Below are 23,176 nucleotides of genomic sequence, written 5' to 3' on the forward strand. Positions count from 1 at the left end.
CTAGAGTGCAGTTGCTTCAGGTAAACTGATGTAAATGTGCTGTGTGTCATTACTGTCAGGAGTAGGAGGACATCTCAGATTCAGATGCGTAGAGGCAAACACGGAGTCAGTGGGAGACATTCGAGACACACGGCACACCTGATCCAACAGGTGGCGCTGGCGCCTCCACTGAGCTTTCCACACTGACGTGGTTTCGTGCAGAATGCCTTTGCTGAAGCCTTCCTCCTCAATTCAAAGAGCAACAACTCTGCTTTTGTGTTTTACTGCCTCAGGTCCTGCGTTTAATGCAAGGTTACACACTCGGTGCTGCAGGTCTGATTGCTAACAGAGCAGAAAAACATCTGATGACATCACAAACAGCCACAAGATGTCGGGGTAAGGTCATCTGGAGTGGATGTAACACTCCAATACGTGAATAAGCAGGAAGCAAAATGATGCGTTCCACAGGCGACTGCCGGGTTTTCCTGTGATCATTATCATTTAAATGCAAATGTATTTTCCCTCCTGTGATATTAGATCTCAGAGGTACATACACTTACATGTTAGGACCCAATTTTAGTTGTAATTTCATGGAACTGTGGAAATAAAAGTGGCATCGACTGTAAGTAAAATTCAACAGTACTGCAGGATGGCAAACTGCGCTTTTCTTGCTGATGCAAATGCATCGAGAGGAGTGCTGAGGGACAAGAATTTGGGCAAAAAGGATAACTGCAGGGTAAAGTTTTGAAGTGGGATCACATGTTAGGTAATTGAATAGGAGAAATTCCAAGAAACACTGAAAGAAGTACTTGAGGCGCTGCTTTTACTCATTTGAACCGCACTTGGCTTTTTGCTGTTTTTACATCTCGTCATCTCTCTTTCACATCTAAAGGCGCCTGCTACGCGACTGCGTCTGTTATCGTGGATTTGTAGTGTTTGTGTACATTTGCAGCTCTCTCTTATCTCTCTTTTTGATGTGCATCTCCATGTGTTTTGCTTCATTCTAACGCTGTTGGTCATATTAGTTTCCGTGATTCCATCCATGGCTCTTTTGCAGGCATCAGGTGTTACAGTCCGATGAACAGGGATTCGTCCCCAGCTGTGGGTTCGCTAAAACACAGAATGGGGAGTGTTTTTGCACGCCGATGCGCCGCACCAACAGCATTATCAATGCCTGGCCCTGAATGTTACAAATCTGAGGACAAAAAAAAAAAAAGAGTTTCATCTCAAAGGATTTAAAAAAGAAAATGATAATTTGAAAAGGATGTAACACCAGACCTTACAAAAATACAGAATCAACTGTTTAAAATGGAGGACGACTGCTTACCTTGTTAGTCAGTTGAACATGAAAAGTGAATAAAGTGCAAGAGAAGGCATTCTCCCACTCTCCTGCCTTTTTAACATAATTCTCATTAAAATGCGACAAACTACTGTGCCTGCTTACAGTGCTAATAGGTATAATTGAGGTAATTATATGACATCAATGATATATTTGCTATCAGAGCCACAGATGCGCTGCCAAATCATTCTGTTTGATTTGAGATGGACTTTTGTAGTTAGCGAGCAATTTACCACCTCGTTATTCGGACAAAGCCGGCCTGGTGGAGGCAGAACTGCAGCCTCTGATTCAACATCTGCTATTCTGCATAAATGTACACGACATGTAGGGGGCCACGCACACTGCCATCTGTGCTTCACAGCCATCCAGTGTGGAAAGGGTGTCATGGTCACACCACCTGCTGCACTTGCATTTCAGCTGAGGTGCAACTAATGATATCTTGCATATGGATGTAACTTTGCACGGTGGGCTCGGAACCGTCGCCTTTCTGTGGTGGGTTTTTTTCACGAGGGGGGGGGGGGGGTGCCACAGTAATGGCAGCCAACAAGCACAGACACATTTTCATCTTGCTTTTAACACAGAACAGAGGGGTACAGCCTTTACCCTCAAAAAAGCTTCAACTTTACTGAGCATCCGGGTTGGCAGCCTCTGTGTAACGCTCTCTATCAGATGGCTGCCAGGAAACCTTGGTAACTGCACTCTAAAGATCAGTCTCCCCAGCTGAGCTCACGTCTCCTCTCTTTTGTTCTTATTCTTTTTTTGACGTACTTCCCTTTTTAACAGGGCAACTCATTTTTATGTCTGCTGTTGCTACTTCAGAAAGAGGGATTGTGTTGGCCAGACGGATCTGTCATGAAGAATCGGTGGTTGACAGCACTGCTGTGTTCGGGTCGTCTTTATCAGCTCTGGATGAGTCTTTCAGTTGGGCCATTAATCCCACTGTGAGGGCTGAGAGTGTACTGGTAGCTGCGGAGGAGGGCTGGAACACTCACATATCCAACATGATCTTGTAGAATTTGGCAAACTGAATGTGTTTGAGTCGGGATGTCAAGGGGTAGAACCTGCAGAGCTTTAGGACTCGCGCTGTTGGCTAAAGTGCCGATGTAAGAAAACCATCATCTTTTATGGCCAAGTTTGGTTTTGGGAGCATATTTTATGAAGGTTCTTGATGAGCATTTTTGTGACTGGTTGGGGAGATGAGGTACCAGCATTGGCTTACTGCCAGACACCTATGAAGTTCCCAGGTGAAGAGAGACAATTCATCCTCGCTTTCTTTACCCGTCTTCTCTAGCGTTTCAACGCATGCAGCATTAGAAAGAAACAGTGCAACAACATTCTATTCACTGAGTCACTGTGAGCAGAGATCAGACCCAAACAACAACACCGTCTTTCAACAGACACAATATGTACGAGATGCAAAACAAGCACACGTTCATTGTCATTGACTCAAAGTAGAAAGTCCTCAGTCTCAGGCAACTGTGATTATTCAGCAGCGTCGCTTGTGCCAGACTGCACAATCGTTCAGTTCAGGAACATTACAAGCAGTTTCATCATCTGATGGAGAAAAGGGTGATGACATCACAGGTTGCTAGCTGAAATAGCATGCTGCCGTCTGCTGTTACATGGTCGTTACGCACTTCTATTATAATTAAATATGTTTGTGACTTCATTGGAGCAGTTTTCACATGATGGGATAATACCAAGCCCATTCTTACAACGCACTGTAATTTCATTTTTGGTGAAAATGTCAAAGACCCGAGAAAGGGCAGTGGTATAACCTCATTATTCTTTGAGACTGTGTGATGACAGTTTCCCTCCTGAAATAACACCAAAATACAAAATATAGCCGGCTCATTAACACTTGTCTAGCACTCACCGTGTTCTTTTGACAGTTCCATTTTCATTGTATTGAATGGATAAAAAGAAATACATTGATTAATACCTCTGTCTAAATTTCAGCTGTAGCTCTTCCGCTTGCAGTTACCCTAAAGGACTAATTTCATTGTCTAAATGGAACAGTCCAAGTGCAGCAGCACCTACACTCAACATTTTCTCTCCTTTTGGTAGTTACTCCTTTTCTTAGGAAAAACCTCTGCTGCCTACTAGGCACATAAACACTGAGATGGGGGGGCTAGCGTCCTGGCTGGTGCTGCGGTGGGGTTAGCATTCCTGTTGTTACTTCTGCTAAAGATTTCTCCTGGACCACCAACTGCAGTGAGTCTAACACTGCAGTGTCACCGGCTCTATAACTGCGTGTGATTCCACGACTGCAGGATTCTGAGGGCCGCGTACCACATAAACGAGGGTTAACATGATTTCAGCTCTACATTCAAGTCTTGTTGAATGCAATAAAAAACTAACTCTTCACTTCAGTGTATAAGAACACTCCGATCAGGCTTGGTTGGTTGGTTGATGCGTCATATTAGCTACATACAACCCACAGCCATCCACGGACTTGAGGAATCAACGTGAACGTGCCGACTGGAGTAAAACGCGCTGTAGGCTATATAAGAAAGAGATTAGATAAAGTGAATAAAAGTAAAACAAGTTCAGCAGTACTTTAATGCAGCAGAGTTAACCTGGGGGGATGTGGGGGAGGCTGCGCGGCTGAGTAGACGGAGGGGAATATTACACTTCTTGTCAGTCCTGTAACTCACAGAATAGAAATGTTTGCCATCTTCAGTGCAGGATCCTGTTCATCCCATGCAGTCATGACTCTGAGCATCCAAGTCTCTGCTCTGAGACGTTTTCCTGGCAGTCTTTTACCTGCGCAGTGTGGACACCAACCGTGTGACGCCATAATGCATGCACGTAGGAGACCTTACCTTGGAAACTTACCCTTGCTGGCACTACATCTGATTACTGCCGAGGATCTTTTGCATGGAGAACAATGTTATATTTAATAGTTAATGTGTCATATTTGTCAGTAAAGACCTTGCACACTGATCCTACACCCTCAGGTCAAAACCACATCCACAGAAAGATGGAAAAGTCAAAGGGAAAGAATAGATGGACTTCAGTAGGTGTCTGGCAGAGTATGGATATGCTGGGTGACATTAGGTCCAGTGCTTCATCACCTAGTTTTGAACTAGCTCTGTCCCTACGTTAGTACAGGCGGGGTTGGGAGGCATGAGCGAGTGCTGTTTTTTGCAGAAGTTGTCAAAGGAAGGGAAGTGGGAGGGGGGAGGTTCTTTAGCTGTGTGCCGGAGAGAGTTAAAAGGGTTGGAGGGTGAACGGAATCTGTTAGTACTTTTGTAAGTAAGGGAAAGTCAGACACAAAAATGGTTGTTAGTACAGTTACAACAAATATTTGATTCAAACAGCAGATTAGTAAATTTAGTAGTAGGAGTGGGTGAGGATTCTTTAAAAGTCCTCTCGGTAATTTGCTTGCTCGAACCAGATCCATAACTCAGATTATTTCATGTGACATTCTGGTTAAGAAGAAACAAAATGAATCCATCCAAGTCAACAGGGTGACACACAAGCCATGCATTCAGAAAGGAGGGATGACGGGAAGCAGCACTGGGGGAAGACTTCCGACAGACACGACAGACCAACTCTTATCAAAAAAAACAAAACAACATAAAACATCTGGCAAGATGCAGCAAAGATGGGGAAGGAGGAGGGAGTCGCACTGATGGCAGGGCACCACAGCAGTGACATAGGGAGAGGAGGAGAATTTAGTCGAAGCCAAAATGGAAACTAAAACATCCAGATGACGCGTGGAGCAGACTGACGCGTGCTGGGCTGGAGCGACGTTTACACTGTGTGAGGATGTCCAGGCAGTTGTTGCATGCTAACAGGAGCAGGAATGCAGGCACAGGGTAGTTTGCCAGTGGGACAGGATGGGACCAACATCACGAATCACAGATGAAATCTACGGATATGAGAGGGTGTTTTAAAGAATAGGGAAAATTGAGAGGGGAGAGAGGACGTACTGTCTTGGTCACTATGGTTCCACTTCAGTGGACGTATTCAGGCACTTCTTATTATGCCTCCACTGTAATTCCAGCACGGTTTTTCAGACGCGGGCTCCAAATTGCTTCATCACTTTTGTCAAATTTCTAAAGCTGGGCAAGTCACACTACACAGCGGCTTTGGACCGGCTCTCTGCAGCTCGCGTCCTGTGATGGATTGACCGGATTTACTCCTTAGGGCATCAATCCTCTATTCACCCAGAAAATGAAAGTCTGTCTCCTCTCTCACTTTTTCCCCCTTATTTTTCGTTCCAGCAGGGTAAGGTGCGAGGTCATTATTCATTTTAGTAAGTTAATTTTTGTCAAATTAAAGAAATAAAAAAGAGAAAACAAAGTAAAATAAGATAAATAAAACAACGAGAGAGTGGCTCACATGTTATATGGCCATATTGATTATATTAGGACCATTGATATATGTATGTATATATGTTAACTATGATATATACATGTACATATATACTTAATGTAATCTGTATTTCAAGGGGGGGGGGGAAAAGATTGGGAAGGGAGTCAAATCCCGTCATGCAAGGTGAGGCCAGTAAAGTATAAGAAGTATAAGTTAGTGTTAGTGTTAATGAGGGTCGAACGCACACAGGGCAGCTTTTCCAGGCAGTTCCTTTAATTTCTGCAGCAACGGGCAGAGAGCAAGTCCAGAGAAAGCAAGTAAGACTGACGACAGCGTGACTGGCATCGTTCTTGGAAGAGTTCATGCTACACATCTGCAAGTTATTTTAGAGAACTCTCCTTCGATCCTAGTTGAGCAATGTTGACTTCGTATGCTAATTTGTTCAGTTCAAGAGACCCATGTTACAAAATGAAAGCACTTCCAACAAGAGCGTACACACGTGCACACAACGCAGGTCCTGGAACAGCTCGATCCTGATCAGAAATCAGACCATGAGGTCGCTAATGGGATCCAAAGAACACTTTACAGCGAGAGCTTCGAGCACCAAATCAAGAGCTGTAAATACTCCTCATGAGTAGCTTCAGGCGGAGATAAAAGTTTGTTCTGTAACAAACTGCAGAGGTTCAGCTGAGGGTACGAAGCAGGACGGTCACCTCAGGCCTGCTCCTACACAAAGAGTTTAGGACATTCCTGATCAACGGGCCGTCTGGTTTTACTTCCTCTCACTGGACTTGGAGGGTATTTGTCTGCTTTAGACGTCTGCTGTGTACGCTCACTTCTTAGGGTTCTCCTAAGAAAACAAATCAGGAGGAAAGAGGGATTAACAAAAGCAAAATAACTTATTCTCAATTGAGCAATTGTATTAGGATTCTTTATTTCTTCATACGGATTGTGACTGAAGCAAAAAAATAATAATAAAAGAAAGACAAATCAAACAAAAAAAGGAGGTAGATAAAAAAATTGATCATTTAATATTGGCTATGTATTTTTTTGGGGAAGACCTCTTTGAATGTTCAGTTTATTCCGGGAGGGAAGAACTGGATGGCAATAAAACAATAACATATATAGATATTTATATATATATATATAAATAGAGAGAGAGAGAGAGAGAGAGAGAGAGGGAAGGAGAAAGGGCTCAAATAAAAACAGAGAGGTGGAGTTTGTCTGCTACCTTGGAATTGATGGCGGATTGTACTTTCAGTAAAGCAAACAGAATAGAAAGAGGTAACGGAAAACCCAGGGCAAACCAAAGTATAAGACAATTAGAATGATATCTACCATATAATGCAGTTTGTTTACCATAGCGTGTCCAATGCCTGCGTGCTTCAGGAGAAAACAGGGGGAGGAGAAAGAAAAAAAATAATGACAAACCTCAAACTCAAGAAAATACACCTCAAGCCCAAAAAAGTGGAGAGAGGAAAAAAAAAGAAAATTGCCTAGTGAAAAACCAACATCTCCTCTCAGTAGGTGAAAAAAAAAAATCAATGTAATAGAAAAGTATAATTTATCAGAATGTTTTTTTTTTTTTCTTATGCTAATGTAGTAAAACATCCCAATAAAGAAATAAAGAAAGCAATTGTGCAACTATTTAGTTTAGGGACATTTAAAACAAATACAAATCAATAAAAGGATAACAATACATTTGTTAGTATGTAGGTAGTAAGTTAAGTTAGAGAAAACAACAGATGGTTCACATTCAGTGAATGACAGTGTTAGTCGTTGAAATCATAAGAGGTAAGGGGGGAAATCACCAATGAAAAGAATCAAATTGGAAGAATTCTGAAGTTTGTTGTTAGTAGAAGAGACAGAGTTAGCAAATCAACTTTGACAGTGAAGGTTTGGGGTCGTTTTGATGGGGATGTCTGCTTGGGTGGGGGGGTGTTTCGTGGTGCAGGGAGGGGGATGAGGGTTCATTAGTATTAGCATTCACTCTCAGGCTAATCTGGACGGTGGCAGGCCGGGTTCCTCTGATTCAAAATGATGCTTCTAAGCAGTGAGCGTGGCCAATCATGTCGACTTAGAATATGAAAATCCTTGATAAAATATCCCCAAGTTTAACTTTATCATCAGATGGGTGCACAATAACATATGAAATCAAATACGTGTGTCCATTGTAAAAATGGACACGAGCTCAAGTTGGCCTGAGTAGACAAAGAGAGCAAAAAGAAGACGGCTGCATTGGGTTGACGGCGCTGGTTTCTGCAGCATCCTGCAAAAGAGAAATCTTAATTTAATCTATGTAACCAATTCCAAAGCAGAGAGCATTGCTCACAGCTCCTAGGGAGAGATAATCATGCAAAGCAGAATAACAGATATGGGTATAAATCAATAATGCGGACGCCATTAAGGAACCGTGTTGTCAACCTGTGATTCCAAATACTCTTTGTTGTACATTTGCAGATGAAACTTGCATGCACACTGTCCACCTGATCCTGCAGAGCATCACGCCTGCCGTTGATGCTGTTGGTTAGGGAAGTCGGCAAATCCCAAGGTGGTCATGAAATAAATGTCAGATTCATGATGATTGTGATGAACAACAATGAGGTACCACTTCTTGGGAAAAAGGTCTTTCTCGTAAAATGTGCGAGAGATACTGTATGCTGTAAAAAGATTCCACCCTGCTCCTACCAGCCGAGTGTGCACACAACAACTCGCTTTTATCCAGGAGGTCACAGGAAAATTCACCATCTAAATATGCCTCACAAATGGCTGCTAATTTCTTTTTCCGTACCACGGTGCGCTGCCACATTACTGACCTTGTTTTTTGAACAATTTCATGTTCACTTTTTCATTTAGTCAAAGATTAAAAAGTGGCGCCTTTTAAAATCTTCAACTTTTCGATGACTTGCAGGCATTTAATATCTGGATGTTGAAGTTATTTCAGATAGGGATCGTTGAGCAAAAATTGTATTTTGGAAAAATATGATGGAATGATATAATGATCTTTGTAATGACGTGATGAAGTGAAATGAAGACATAAGTGCAGAAATGAAAAGCGATAAAATACACTTTGAATTCACGATGAATGCTTTCTGTACAATGTACCACGATATAAAGTATGCCCTTATAGTACTGCAGTACCTCCCTGTGAAATTCATTCAAATTATGTAAACTGAACTAGGACTGTAATATAGGCAGTTGGACCCGGGTCATGATTTAGAGAGTGACAAGTGTAAGTGGTAGATGAGTTAACTCCCAGTGAGGGGGGGGGGGGGGGGGGGGGGGCTGTGCCTGTGAGCTTACAAGTGGGGGTCTGGTCTGTACCTATTACACAGGTGAGACATTTTACTGCAGGCTCGACAGCTGTAAGCATTGCTTCGTCGACGAGATCAATCGTGCAGAAAATTAAACTTTTGTTCTATTTTTGCTATCAAAGGGAAGATGGAAGGGTCTGGTAACTAGTAGGTTTAAATGGTTTCCCTCATGATTTTCCAATTTTGTTCTGGTCCAAGAAAGAAGCGTGTGTCACACTGAAGGATGGATAAAGGAAAAGCAGCGGTGACCTCCACAAGTATATGAAGAATCCACGAAGGCACGGAAGGAGATTTGGGGGTCTGTTCTTGACTTGACTTTATTTTTTCTTACTTTTTTTTTTTACTCCATACTTTTGAACAAAAATATCTACGAACCCTGCAGGAAGCACAGAGAGAAAAACAAACAACCACAAAAAAAAAAAGATGGTTGCAAAAAAAGTTAAAATGACTGTACTTCAGTGAGATACTGAAAAGGTTTTGCGAAATCCTGCAAAAGTACACAATTACATGCATGCTCGCAGTGGTGTGTGTATTTCTGGTCCAAAGTATTAATGAAGTCAACCAGGGTGTCTCCTGGTGCTGAGTGCCATCTTCTAATGGCTCTGGCTTATCTGAAAATCATGCCTCCTGGCAACCACAGATTTAATGTCTTAATTTAATGTTTCAATTCCAATCTCAAGAGTAAAAACTGATTAATTTCTCCCACGGGTGAGTGCGTTGACATCAATGAAAACTTTTCTCCCTCTCCATGTCCCCTGCAGGGCTCTGGAAATATCTGCACTTTGTTCTCTTTACATTTTAAAAACAGGCCTGTTGCTGTAGTTTTGATGGACAGCGATTAAGGTAGGATGATGTGTGGGGTTTGAGATCTGGGAAATACGGGTTCAGGTAAGAGTTAGCATGCATGTTAGCATGTTAGCTTGAGGAAGCACCGTGCATTGGACACTATAATTCCTAATATTCAGTCTTATTTGTCTTATTCATTTATGACATTATCAAAAAAGACAAATAATAGAAGGATTAACTTCTCAGGCGGCACGGTGGAACAGTGGTCCTCACTCTGGCCCCCAGCAAGAAGGTTGTGGGTGGAGCCCCGGCTGGAGCACGGGGTCTTTCTGGGTGAGTCTGCATGTTCTCCCTGTTCCTGCTGGGTTCTCTCTGGTACTCCAGCTTCCTCCACAGTCCAAAGACATCAAGAGGGGACCAGGTTAATCCAGACTCTAAATTGACCGTAGGCGTGGCTGGGAGAGCCAATGGTTGTCTGTCTCTATGTGTTGGCCCTGCCATGGACTGGTGACCTGTCCAGGGGGAACCCCGCCTCCTGCCCCTCCACAACCCTTAACAGGATAAGTGGTAGAAAACGAATGGATAAAATTCTCAATTTACTTGATATTCTCAGATCTAGTCTGAGTATCACTACTTGTACATAAGTAATGAATATGAGTACTTTTCCAAATCAGGTCCTCTTCCATTCAGGAGAGGAGCAGTAATCCACCTAAAGGTGTTCTGTAACTGCCAAAAACACCTCATTTGAACAATCACTTGTGGTTTCCACACTACAATTAACAGAGTTAATTAGGTAGCAAACATTTACCCTTAAGCTGGATAACTGAAACTGGCCTTTGATGACGAGAATGCCAGAAAAGGCAATCAAAATTCAAGAGCCAGGGCAGAACTACAACGGCTTTGTTAGCTTCGGTGGAAACAGGCAGGGCAACTTAATGGTTTGGGTGCAGGACCGATCCTGCAGAGGCTCTGAGCACCACCTGCTTGTTGTATTACAGACGCACCATTTTAACATAGATCGTAAATTTGTTTTCATGTATTTCCATCTGTCTCAGATGCATCTAATTGTAGCAGGCCAGCTGCAGGGGACACAAAAGCTGACAGCAAGTGTGAAAGTCAGACAAAATCTGTTGCATCTGTCTGGTAGGAAACATTGATGTATTCAAATCATGCAAATGGGATGAAAACACAAGAGAGATGAGCGAATCACGAGGTTGTAAGATTGTAAGCATAAGTCCTGATCGTTATTCTGCAGCTCTCAGCACCTGCAGACGACCATCGGGGCGTAATACTTATTTGACCACCATGTAAAACTGCGAGTTTGCCTGAGTCGCTGATCTTAAAGGACGGCCACCATCAGCGAATAAACGGAATAAATATTTAATGACTAAAGCTGTGAAAATGATCAATGGCTCATACAGTGGAGCCAAGGTTCTGAGTCCAGCTCGATTTATCAGTGTAACTGAGAAAGTTCAAAGACTGATGATTGTTTTTACTCTAAATTCAAATTCTAGCTTTTAGAGGTGAGACCTGAAATGGTTATTGTGCAGTCGTTAACCAGGGTGGGAGCCACTGAGTGCCACGCGTGATGATTCAGTGTGTTTCATACGTGTGTGCGAAGCTGCGTCATCTTCCTGTCTGTCTGCCTTTATGCTCGTGTGGTAGAAGAGGTGTTTCTCTTCACCGGTGACCTGCTCAAACAAGGGTGGCTCTTCCTTTCAGGGTTGCTCTTTCAGGTACATTTAGTTGTGAATTCATTCCAATCATCCTACACTCACGACGTCCTTCTCTGAGTCCGCTTTAAAGAAGTGAAATGGAACGTAGCTACCTTGCAGTGCAATGCAGATGGTTATAGATTTCCTTCCTATCATCGCCATCTCTATTATCCCATCTCAGACTGACTGAGTCTGTCTTTGTTCACTGGATATTGAAGTACCGTCCTTGCTCTTTAGATTTCATTAGGATATGGCCAAGTTCAGTGTCAACTGTAGAGATTTGTATTGATTACTGGACTTGATTGACTACTTTTTATGAGAAACTCTCAGTGCAGCTGCTGTTTTCTCTTCTGTTCTCTCTTCTCCCTGCCTCTCTCCTCCTCCCCGCTGGGGCTTCAAAGATGTGTGTGGATGTCCTACCTAAACCTGGAGAAGCTTTCTGTCTGTGGGCTGGACGGCTCCTCAGCGGGGCTTCTTCCTGCATGCAACTGACCCTGATCCACCAATCATCCCTGTTCAGTGGAAGAAGTCCGTCTCTTATACCCTTTTCACACTGAAAAACGTGTGTCAGCGAGGGTTTTTGGACCCGCGTTTGCTCGGCATCAGGGCGCATTCAAGCTTCCAGAAGACCCCGGTCTGAACTCCCGCTGTGAGGCTGCGTGCCTGTGTTTTTCTCTCTCGTACGTCACCGCACTGACAACGTCAACATTACACAAAAATGTGTGCCGGAACAATGAGAGGTAAACAAACAACAACATGGATGTCGTTGAGTCTAATGTTAGCGTTGTTGTTGCGTGTATTGCAATGTTGTTTCTTTTGCAAGCATACAAACTCGGTGCAGATTGGAAAATGTGCGAGTGCCAATGCAGCGAGGGGGGATGGAGTTTGTGGCTCATCTGGAAGGGAGCCAAAGAAGCTACAGGCGAAGCCTGACAGGCGGCACGGTGACAAAATCAGGATGAGACAGGAAGGTCGCGTGAAACCTGAGACGACGCGGGTTGCCTTTTTCACACTGCAGGCGAGCCGCGCAGAGCCAAGCCAAGTCGGCCAACGCGGGTCGAAATGCCAAGTCAACCCTTTCTGAGTGCCCACAATCCCGCGTTGACCCGCATTTTTGGTGAAAGGGGCTTTAGTCACTCTTGGCCAGACTGTCAGTTCAACATATGTGGTTTCATATTGGCCAAATATTAAATCCATGCCAACTACTTTTGTGCATCATCTCATCTTAAGTCCTTGCTGCCACTTGCTGCTCCTCTCAGACAAACACCCCCAACCCTGCATGAGGCCAGTCATCCCAGCCCACCTCTCTCCCACCCACAAACCCTCTTCCAGGTTTCCTCAGTGGATATCCACACTCTTCTTTTGTGTCCAACTAAACACCAAACTTGTAGGAACCTCATAAGTCCAAACTTGTGTTTAATTACAGGTGAAATATGATTTTCACTGTTACATTATTCATCCAAAATACATTCACCCCGCTAACTAGTCTTGTGTTCCGAGCTGTTATGTTCTGTCAACATTTTATGACCTGTTCCCACCTGTTGAATGTGTTAATGGTGCTCAGATTTGTTGTCTGATTACAGGTTTGCGAGACAGAGGGATGAATAAACATGAAAGTGTCGGTGCAGGTAGTGGCAAATGAGGCTCAGGAGTGAGTAAATGTGGAAATGTGGGTAGATATGCTAATGCAGTGGAAATGTCATGCAAATGAGCTTTTTTCTCTCAAACACACACACATGAGCTCTCGGCGTTGCTATTGAACAGCCAGGCATGAGCTGTTTGTAGTTTGGGCAATGAACAGGCAGAAGCTGTGCTGGAGGTGTTGACCTCTGATCAGCATGGGGGGAAAGGCACACACACACACACACACACACACACACACACACACACACACACACACACACACACACACACAATGACTGGCCCTCATTTGAGGCAGGAGAACGTTCGGGATACTTGGGTCACTGGCAGTGAACTGGGAGAGGATTACAGGGGTGTTAGCATTTCATTACGCACATAAAAATCTCACCTGCTTTAAACAGCAATTCCTAGCATCAACATAAAAGTCTACGTGTTGGCAGAGCTGAGCACTCAAAATAAAATTCTAAATTCAGCTAAAAGAGACTAAATTATTTCATTGTGTCTAAAGCAGAGCTGTCTAAGGGGGCCTACCGCTAAGATAATTAGTCAAGTTGAAATTAATTATTTTAACTTCAGTTTGTTTTTGGCCGTTGCCCTCCGCCAGGCTACATGTACAGAATATCAGAGCAGAATTATAAGTAATTATTGAAGTATGAAGCGCCTGGACTGCTGATCCATTCAACCGATATTTGTTGGTTCAGAAGAAAATGCATTTTGATGATCCTCGTATTCTCAGTCGAACCGGCTGATTCTGTTTCTTCTTGTTCTATTTGGCTGTGAGTAGGCTGATCCAGCAGGGGTGATGTACTCATCCTACTTTCCACGAGACTTTTTCAGTCCTCCTTTTATCGGTAACTCATCACATGGTCTCAGTGTAAGACTGAGCTGAAGGGAAAGGGTTAATGCAATTACTGGAGTACTGCAGCCAGAGACGATTCACTACCCAACAGCGTAGCAGACATCGTTGCTAAGTGACAAATTGCTTGCTAGAATGGACAAGAGAGAGGGAGCGAAAAAAGAGAGGGAGGAGACGAGAAGAAATTGATTGGCTCTCCTGTAGAAACGCTGGCTGCTTGGTGGAAGAAGGTTGGATGAGATGAGAGGACCAATGAGTGGGTGAGGTGGGAGGGGGTGACTGTTGGCTCCCCAGTCAGACAGGAACAAGAGTGAGATGTGCAGGCTTCTCTTCAGTTCCGGTGAAAGGAGTCAGATGACGTTTGAGAAGAAATGGGATTGTTTTGACCTCCAGTTATTCACGTTTCTTTCTTAATTACGGTTACATCTTGGAACTTCAAAATATAATTGAGTGCATGACGGCTGAAGCGTTGCAAATGCTACGTGAGGGTTCAGCCTTCATCAACACCCCAAAAATCCTATCTAGCCCGGTGCCCATGTTGTTCAAGGTGCTAATTTACATGTGTCAATCTGTGTGCGTAACTAAATGGGTTGACTAATGATACAATAAATCTGCTCCAGTCAGTGGAGCAGTATTTTTCCTGTGCAAAGGGCGTCCCTGCAGCAAATATTGAGCTGCCCAAGAATCATTTGAATGGATGGGCCATGCCCCGAATGCGCTTAGATTATTTTACTTACTGTTAATTGACACCAAAAGTTGCTCCAAACATTTCTTTTTTTCAGGCACCTTTTACATAGATGCTTGTCAGTAACACTCGTAATAATATCAGTTACTGCAATTCTACCCAGAAATGGGGAGTGAATTTCTACGCAAGTTACATTCGTGCTGCTCTTTGGGTTAAACTCCTAAACAGCCTCAGCACACATGCTTGTGGGTTCCTAATTCACTCAATTTGACACCACTGTCTTCTTTATTTATGTTTATTTAAAGAAGACAAAGCCCCTCTGCTGCTGCCAGATAGGCTGAGTCACTCGTGTGTTCTGAGATACAGCAGAATATAGCTTTTATCTGTTTGGTGGGTTTTTTTTTTTTGCAAATGAACTCTCATGTCTCACTCTACGGATTTATGAAGCTCTGTAGTTACAAAGAAAATAAAAAGAAATCTGCAATAAAATGCAACACTGCTGGGTTCCGATATGGTTCTGTGGAACAGATTTACATTCTAAATGTGACCTTTGCTGAACCTGATGATCCTACAGTGCAGATCAAAGCTCGTCTGCTGCCGCTGAACTCTGGGCCAGCAGTTGAACCTTTGGGATTAGCATTCAGCTCTTAAGGAACATGAACAAATCTGTTTGATCCCTGCTTTAATACGATAGTTGCACTCAATGTCCAATATGGAAGAGCCATGTGAGTGAGTGGGGGGACTTTTCAACATCAAGGAGGACCAAAAGAGAGCGACAAGACACAAGAGAGAGTACAGACAAGGATGAGAAGAACAGACGGTATGTTAGGTGAGAGTACAAAAAAGGGGGGGGGGGTGTGGAGGTGAACGTGGTACGAAGAAAATATTATGATGGTGAAAAAATGAGAGGTACTGAGTTCAAATGTCTCTGTCTCCAGACACTGGCCCAGCTCCTGCCCCAGTTCTGTCACACACCGGATGTTGAATCTTTTGGTTCTAAAGTCACATAAGGGAATTAAAAGAAAGCTCGCCTCTGTTGTGTTTTTATTAGATGAGAACAAACTGTTGTCTCTCCCAGTGCCCACACGCTCCCACTGCTCCGATACTCTTTTAGTCTCAGATAGCGGCACTAAAGCTTCATTTCCCTCTCTGGGCTGTGAATACAATCGTTTCCTCACTCGGTCTCATGAACAAACAAATATGCAGACACACAAGCGTGCACACCCTCTCCCCCGCCAGTGTGTGTCTCATGTTTCCTCCTGCTGCCTGCAGTGTCCTGTGGGAGCCGTGCCTGTTAGGCATACAGACAGAATGAATGAGGCTGTTCAGACTGCTCCAGTGGTTGTTGGAGTTAGCAACAAAAAGATAGCAAGTAGACTACTGTACAGCAGCCACATTGCTAAAAAACAAATCACCTAACGAGGCCTGAGAATGAGTTCTACAGCTATCGCTACAAAATCTACAGCTAACTACAAAGATTAGGAGACACTCCCACATCCTCCACATGTAAAGCACCTTCATCATCAGGGCCCCCCTGCTGACAGGTGTGAGAGCCCACTGAAACACGAGGAACTCGTCTTCCTGATGTTCAGGCTTGTTCAAGACCTTTCTGAGGGCCAAAACATGCTCAAAAACCCATGGAATTTTATATCAAACCTGATGATAGTTTATGTATTTTGTGAGCCAAAAAAGCAACAACAACAACAACAACAACAAAAAAAGAAGGTTGATAGTTTTTGTGACACTATGTGTTTGTGAACTATTGCAGAAAATAAGCTCTGCAGCAAAGACATGTTTATGAGACTTTGAGTTTTTTCTTAGCAAGATAAGCTGGACCTGCTCTGCTGGTCACGATAGTTCTATCTTTGGTTGTCGTGTCACGACGGGAATGTAGAGAGGGCGATACAGGCTGCAGTAGCAATGACGGCTTCTTTGCCATAATCTTGTGATAAGGCAAGTGCGACCTTTCTGGGCTTTGTAAAGAAAAATAAAAAAAATCAGGAATGAACTGAGGTGACTGACATTTGACACCCCCATCCACCTGTTCTGCACTTGCTCCTTCACAACACGCACCGCTTCTGTCAATGACGTGGAATTACTGCTGTGACATTCACGGGCATGAACATAACAGTGGGGTTTGATTTTCTGTTCGAGCTATTTTCCATTGAATTGTGGCTTTCTCTGATTGGTAACTGGAATGTCACAGGAGAAGGACAAGGCTGTATGTGGAGGGATGCCTGTGTCAACATGGCTTCTAGGAAATCAGAGAGAGTGAAAGACAATCAATCACCAGAACATATAAGACCGTGTCCAATAAGGTTCTTTGTATAACTATAATGCATTGTGCATTATCAGAAAGACTATAACTGTAAGATGTGTGCTGACGAGTGTCTCTCCACATATTTGACCTATTTTCCGAACGTGGCACAGTGTTTCTGATACGTCTGTCTTTTCCCAAGAGACAGAGGCGTTTTTGTCTCATGCTGAGTGTCTCCACTGTGAAGGAGAGTCAGGGTGAGAGTGGCCACTGAGGCTGGAGTCCAAAAGATTTCTGGATGTGTATCATCATATCAGATATAAAAGAGATGCAAGATGCTAATGTTAACTGTTGTATGCATGGGGAGGGGATGGATGGATGGATGGATGGATGGATGTGTGTGTCTTGTGGGGAAAGATATTGAGAGAGGTCAAGGAAAATGTCCTTGCATGCCTATCAACTGTACACCACAGGGATTAGCCATACTCTTCAAACACACACTTCTGTGTACATGCACAGCTGCAGTACTGACAGATACCACCAAGGGGAGCTCTGAATCTGTGATCATTTATAGGACATGTAATACACCCTCTTTCCTCCCCAACCCCCTCCTGTTTCTCTCCTCTCTGCTGGAGTAAAGTCCCCATCACCTCACCTAATTGTATGTACTTTGTTTTACCCTGCACAAAGCTGACAAATTCATAGGTTTTGCGTAGAAAGATAGTGAAAGTCGACGTGACGAGGGAGAGAAAGAGAGAGAGAGGCTCATTTTGGAGCTCACTGATGCAGTAGCAGATATGCATGACGTTGCAAGAGCCATTAAGCTCAGACGGAGATAGGATGAGACTTGGGAGAGCACTAGGGCTGTACAACACCCTCAGCTGGAATGGAAGGCTCTTGTTGTCGACTCTTTGACAGCAAAGATGATGCCACCTCAGTGGCAAGAGAACCCATAATGATGGGTTACGTTGCTGTGCTATTTACATTTACTGTTCTATTTAAAGCTCTGATGACACAATTAGCAGTATTTCGAGCATCTAAACCAGGCCAGCCGTGGTAGGAGGGACAGGATGTGGGCCTGTTGCATGAATCCTTTATATTCAAAAGGATGCATTAATATTTAGTGAAGAAATCTGTACAGTAAACAAGGCAGGGACCCAATAGCATGTGGAGTACATTGTACTCCAGATGAAAAGTGTGTAAATACAGACTTTGGAGCGTGATTCCTGCAATATTGGGAGACTGCCAAGATCGAGGTATTAATTGATCTCCATCTTTTCAGGACATGCATGCACTTCTAAAGCTTGGTTTATGGTTGTGTGTTTGGTCCATGCAGACTTTACACAGTTCTGGAAATATGCTGTTGCACTTCTGCGGTGGTTTTGCAGGGTCATACTGTAATTACACCCCCAAACCACTAGTTGGGTTTCTTGGTGTCCGTCCAACGTGCATCTACAGTCGATCCTGCTCAGGGTTGCAGGGGGGCCTTCAGCCCATCATCGGCTCAGAGGTCCGGTCACTCTGGACAAGTCATGGGTGTTAGAACAGAGAAAATAGTTTGGGGATTTGAGCGACTAAATTATCAACCGTTAAATTTACTGAAAGACCGCCATTTACAGTGCCAGTTCACTCTGCTAAAATGCCCTTGTCATTGCTCCACCCCCTCCATGCCTCCTCCAGGACACACACCCTCACCTGGTTTCCAAGTAATGTTTAAACCAAACTGGAGGCAACACGGTGAACCGAAATGCTGCCTTCCCTCTTGGTAGGCAACACAATTGCTACGTCTCTAGGGAGGCACATGGTAGGCCAGATAGAATGTAAGGTATGCAGCTACGCTTACATACACTGCGACTTGTGCTGGTGACTTAACGTGAAGGAAAAAGATAAACATACTTTGAATATCTTCAGAACTGTATATAATGGCGTAATGCCATGTCATGTCTCTAGAATTTAAGGATTATTTGCCCTTTTTTCTTTGGGGCAAACCGTAGCCCCGTGAAGCAAGACTCTTGTTTTGAATGGTATTTGTGACTGAGTGCAGCTGCATGCGTCTGAATCAGAAACTCAAACTCCACTGGATCTGAAGGCATGCAAGTGCTCATTGATCAGCTGGGTGTCAGTTGAGGGGTGAAGACAGGGTCAGAGGCAGGCACTGTCGTCCTCTTGTCCCTCGCGGTGGGACGGTCTTCTAAGAGTCCAGATGCTCTGGAACACTTAAGTTGCCTGTTGTGTCATTTAGAGAGATCCAGTGGGGATTCAAGCTGCTATGTGTGTGTTAATGGACAGGGTGATGTCTGGGGCTCCTGGTCATGGCGGGCAGGAGCATATTTCTCCTTGCATGGCAGAAGACATCCTACTTAAACCTTCTTCAGTAGCTTCTGAATTAACTGACGACAGGATTCAACTTCGAGTTAACACCAAAGCATTTGTGATCCAAACTCGATCCAATAATATTGTAATATGGTTGAGTAACTGGCAGTGGTGCTGCTGTGGTGAATGTTACGTCTCACTGTAAATGCCAGCAGACAGAGGGAAGCAGATGGACACTGAGAGTGACATGGACAAGCAGGCGAACGATAATACTGCCTGCGCTTGGCGTGTGTGCATGCGTGCATGTGCTCTTCATTTTCCTAATTGTGGTGCAGTTGGTGGTAGGTGGGTTGGCTCATGCTGTAAATCTTTAAATTATGTTGGCTTCCCAAACTCATTAAGTGAGTCTCACTCTGTTGATCACACAGAGCTCTACAGCATAGCATATTTGACCCAAACTCTGTGTGTGTGTGTGTGTGTGTGTGTGTGTGTGTGTGTATGAAATGATGCGTCTGAGTTACTGTGTGTGTGATCATCTGCCCTTATCCTTAGGCAAGTACAGCATATGCTAATAAAACATCAGCTCTACAGTTGTTAGGCTATTTCCATCTTGTTACTGAAACACATAATATCATTGCAATATGACAGAAATCACAGGGTCTGTTTGGAATGGAAATTTCCCCCCATAATTCAATAGCACTTAAGCCACTTTGAGAAACAATTAAAGTGGACTAAGTGCTAAGTGTTGGTGCTCTTTCTTTGAGGGAAATCGTTTTTCCAGTGTTTCTAATAGTTTTTTGTTTTTTTTTTAACTTATTTCTACCAGCACGTGAAAAGAAACTGATGCATCATTTTCATGTAAATGTATTCTCATCAGGCCCTTTTGCATTTGGAGCTACTTATAATGCTCATCATTAGGTCTGACAAGCAATTCATTCCAATTAAGATTACCCCAAAAATGTGTGGGGTTAGCACAGCAAATCTAAGTGAAATGGATTGTATCTCCCTGCTGCCAATTGATGACATCCTGCGCGCCCAGCGACTGCATGTCCATGCACTTGGCCCTTTGCATCATGTACTTGTATGTATAAAAAATAAAGTAGCAGAGATTAGCCGGCATGCGTCGATACACCCATGTCCCCTGTAACATTCAGGTTGGAGCTGTTCAGTTTTCCATTAGCAAAGATTAAAGGTTTGTAAAGATATGTTGAGTAGTTTGTTCAGAAAGGGTTTCAAAGAGTTGATGCATTAGGATGCGACCCATTTGTTTAGCCTGAGTACATCATGTACACGTATACTGAGAATATGCTTTGTGATAATCTTGCATGAAACCTCTTAAATGTGCATTGTCATCTGACTCTCAATGCTGTCATGAGGACTGAGATTGCCTATGAAAGACAGATGAAAATGATGATAACATGGATTTATGGTGGAAAAAAAAATATAAAAATGCACCTTCCCACTAGTAAACAAGAACCTGGAAAAAAATAATCAACTTTTGTTAATGTAGGCAGCAAGCAACAGGGAGGAGAGACATCCCTTTGTGGTCTAGTAGGATGGAGACAGTCGAAGATGGTCAAATAAAGCAGCAGAGAGAAAAAGACAGAGGCACCACTCCCGACTGTGGTGGCCCTGGGTTTTGCAGGTCATGTTTACCTGGCGCAGGTTGCGTGTGACGCGCACGTCATGCCAGGCGTTGTCGTTGAACTTGCCGTTGACGGGCTCCACCAGGGCCTCGAAGGCCCCCGAGCCAAGGTTGATGACCAGCCAAACTGCGCCGCTCTTCAGCGAAAGGTTAACATAGTCAGCCGATTTGCCGGTGTGCAGCATGAGGCCGTTGCGTTGCAGTGTTCGGAAGGAAAGCGTGATCTCATCGGTGCTACTCTGGATGGGTGTCAGCGACAGGTCATAGCAGAAGAACTCGTTGCCTTTGAAGGTGGCTACTGACTCTTCCTTACCTGTGAGAGAGAGAGAGAGAGAGGGAGAGAGAGAGAGAGAGAGAGAGAGAAAAAGTTGCATATTACAAAATAGAATGAAATGACTCCAGAATCACACAAGTGCCAGAACTTGTTTAACTTCTAGAAGTACAGAAGCTTATTTTCTTAAAGCTGTATCAAAGACAAAAACACAGTCTCTTAGCAGAGTGACTGGTAGAACACTGCTATTTTTGAGGGAAAAAAACACCCTGGAAAAGCAGTTAGTTGTTAGCGCTTCTCTGTGCAAGGATGCCTTGGATCAAATATTCTGGGATGAAACCAATTAGATGCGTTTATTGAGAGCACTGTTACTGTTTTGATGCTTGTTACAAATCTAACGCATCCAAGAAGTGTCTTCATCATGGAATCTTTGCAAGCTAAAAGAAACAATCAGGTTAACCCATGAACTAAGAAAACATAACGCAGTTTCAGTGTACAGAAATGCCATGAAATTATTCACCATGAGAGGTAAAATTAAAAGCTGAATTAGAATGAAATTTAAGAATTAGTGGAAACAAAACAAGTGGGCAAAGTGGAGGAGAAACTCAAAAAATCACCAAGCAGACTGGGAAGAGCAGGTGCTGACAAGCTGCTGTCTGTCAGCCTGTGGAGCACATGGCCTCCTTCCACTGCAGTACGTTTCATTCACACACTACCAATCAAAACAGCCGGTTCGTGCAATGGACACATGTCAAACCGCAGCGGGGTGTGGAACTAACACCTGCCGCTGTCACTACGGGAAGTTCTGCTGCACTCACAACAGACACCTCAACCACATGAATGGACGTTGGAGCCAGTGGGGAAATCGCATTTGTGTAGTTCTCTGAACCACATTTGATTTTGTGTATTCTTTCTTTAGTCATGTTCTTCAAAATCTGCTCAGCTGACCTCGCTTGCGTGCTGTTCGATTTGAAGTAACAAGAAGAGGACTGATTCCAAAACTGAAGACTACAAATAATCAGTGATTCTCACTGATTGGCTACCTCTTGCTGCTAAAACGTAGACACTCGCACTGGACTGCATTTGGCTTTGCTTGCTTATTGAGCCTGACCAGGCTCCCACTGCAGCTGTTTTCTAAGATGGTGTTGCAGAGGAGGGAGTCATCATCGGAAACAAATCACAGCACTGACGTCACTGTCAAATGATAGCTAGCGTGAATTGATCAAGGAGAAAGCTGAAAAACTGTGAAGCTCGACTTGATTCATCCACATATTCTTGACCTTGGATCCCAAGCACCCACTGCACAGTTGCAGGTGTGTGACAAAGGCCCTTAGCAATGCGAGTAGCTGGCGTGCTAGCTGTGCTCAACACCACCGTCAAAAATAACCCCACGTCTGATAATCGTTCAGAAATTCCCCACCAGCTCAAATGTGTCCTGCAGTGGTTGAATATGATTCTATGTTAAACTTTTCCTAAATCTGGTAGGGAGAACACCAAAGACATCTCCCTAACTGGAATTCCAGCCAGGGCAAACAATCTGGATCAGAGCTTTTCCAGACCATGGATCTGTTTTCAGAGATTGTCAATTTTGGATTCCACGGCTGGAGCCGGGCTAGCAACAGAACAGATCAACGCAACGCCATGAACAGCAAGGCCTCTCAAATCATACTCCTCTACTCGGTGGTGATCCAAATCAAAAGGTTTCCCAACGTGAGCTGTGATCTGAAGTGACACTTCACTTCCTGTGTTCGTTTGCCCCTGCCGCATCCCTCTCCCCGAGGAGGCCAGATTGAGGAATCAGCCTTAGGTAATGAGGTTTAGGCCTGAAACAGGAGGGAGAAGGGGCAAACGCAAACCCCCTAGAGGCCCTCACACAGGTGGATCATCAAATCTAGTTTATCCTGAAGTTCCATTACAGCAAAATCACCTCCAAGACCTCGGTGCATTTCCCTGGGGAGAATGGCTGGCCAGAGGGGAGGTCCATTGGCAGACAGATTGAAACCCAAATCTCATGAGCGAGCAATTTCACCGCAGGAGCAATTTTAGGTGAGA

The 23,176-nt window shown here is 43.9% G+C and overlaps 1 protein-coding gene across 8 annotated transcripts in view; it reads right to left on the reverse strand.

Moving 5' to 3' along the window:
- Window positions 1–23,176, reverse strand: part of nrxn2b (neurexin 2b) — a 659,388-nt gene that overhangs the window by 353,025 nt on the left and 283,187 nt on the right. For 6 of the 8 annotated variants that reach the window (XM_086197055.1, XM_086197054.1, XM_086197049.1 and 3 more), the window contains 2 exons: window positions 20,865–21,166; window positions 6,980–7,024 (listed from right to left, as the gene is read on the reverse strand). In XM_086197055.1, the coding sequence (XP_086053181.1) occupies window positions 6,980–7,024; window positions 20,865–21,166 (347 nt within the window). The remainder of the gene's footprint in view (window positions 1–6,979; window positions 7,025–20,864; window positions 21,167–23,176) is intronic. The other 2 variants (XM_086197048.1, XM_086197052.1) reach the window with 2 other exon arrangements.

The sequence above is a fragment of the Aulostomus chinensis genome, chromosome 24 (assembly GCF_037954235.1).
Source record: "Aulostomus chinensis isolate RoL2024-O1b breed Wild chromosome 24, RoL_Achi_v1.0, whole genome shotgun sequence".
Classification (NCBI taxonomy): domain Eukaryota; kingdom Metazoa; phylum Chordata; class Actinopteri; order Syngnathiformes; family Aulostomidae; genus Aulostomus; species Aulostomus chinensis.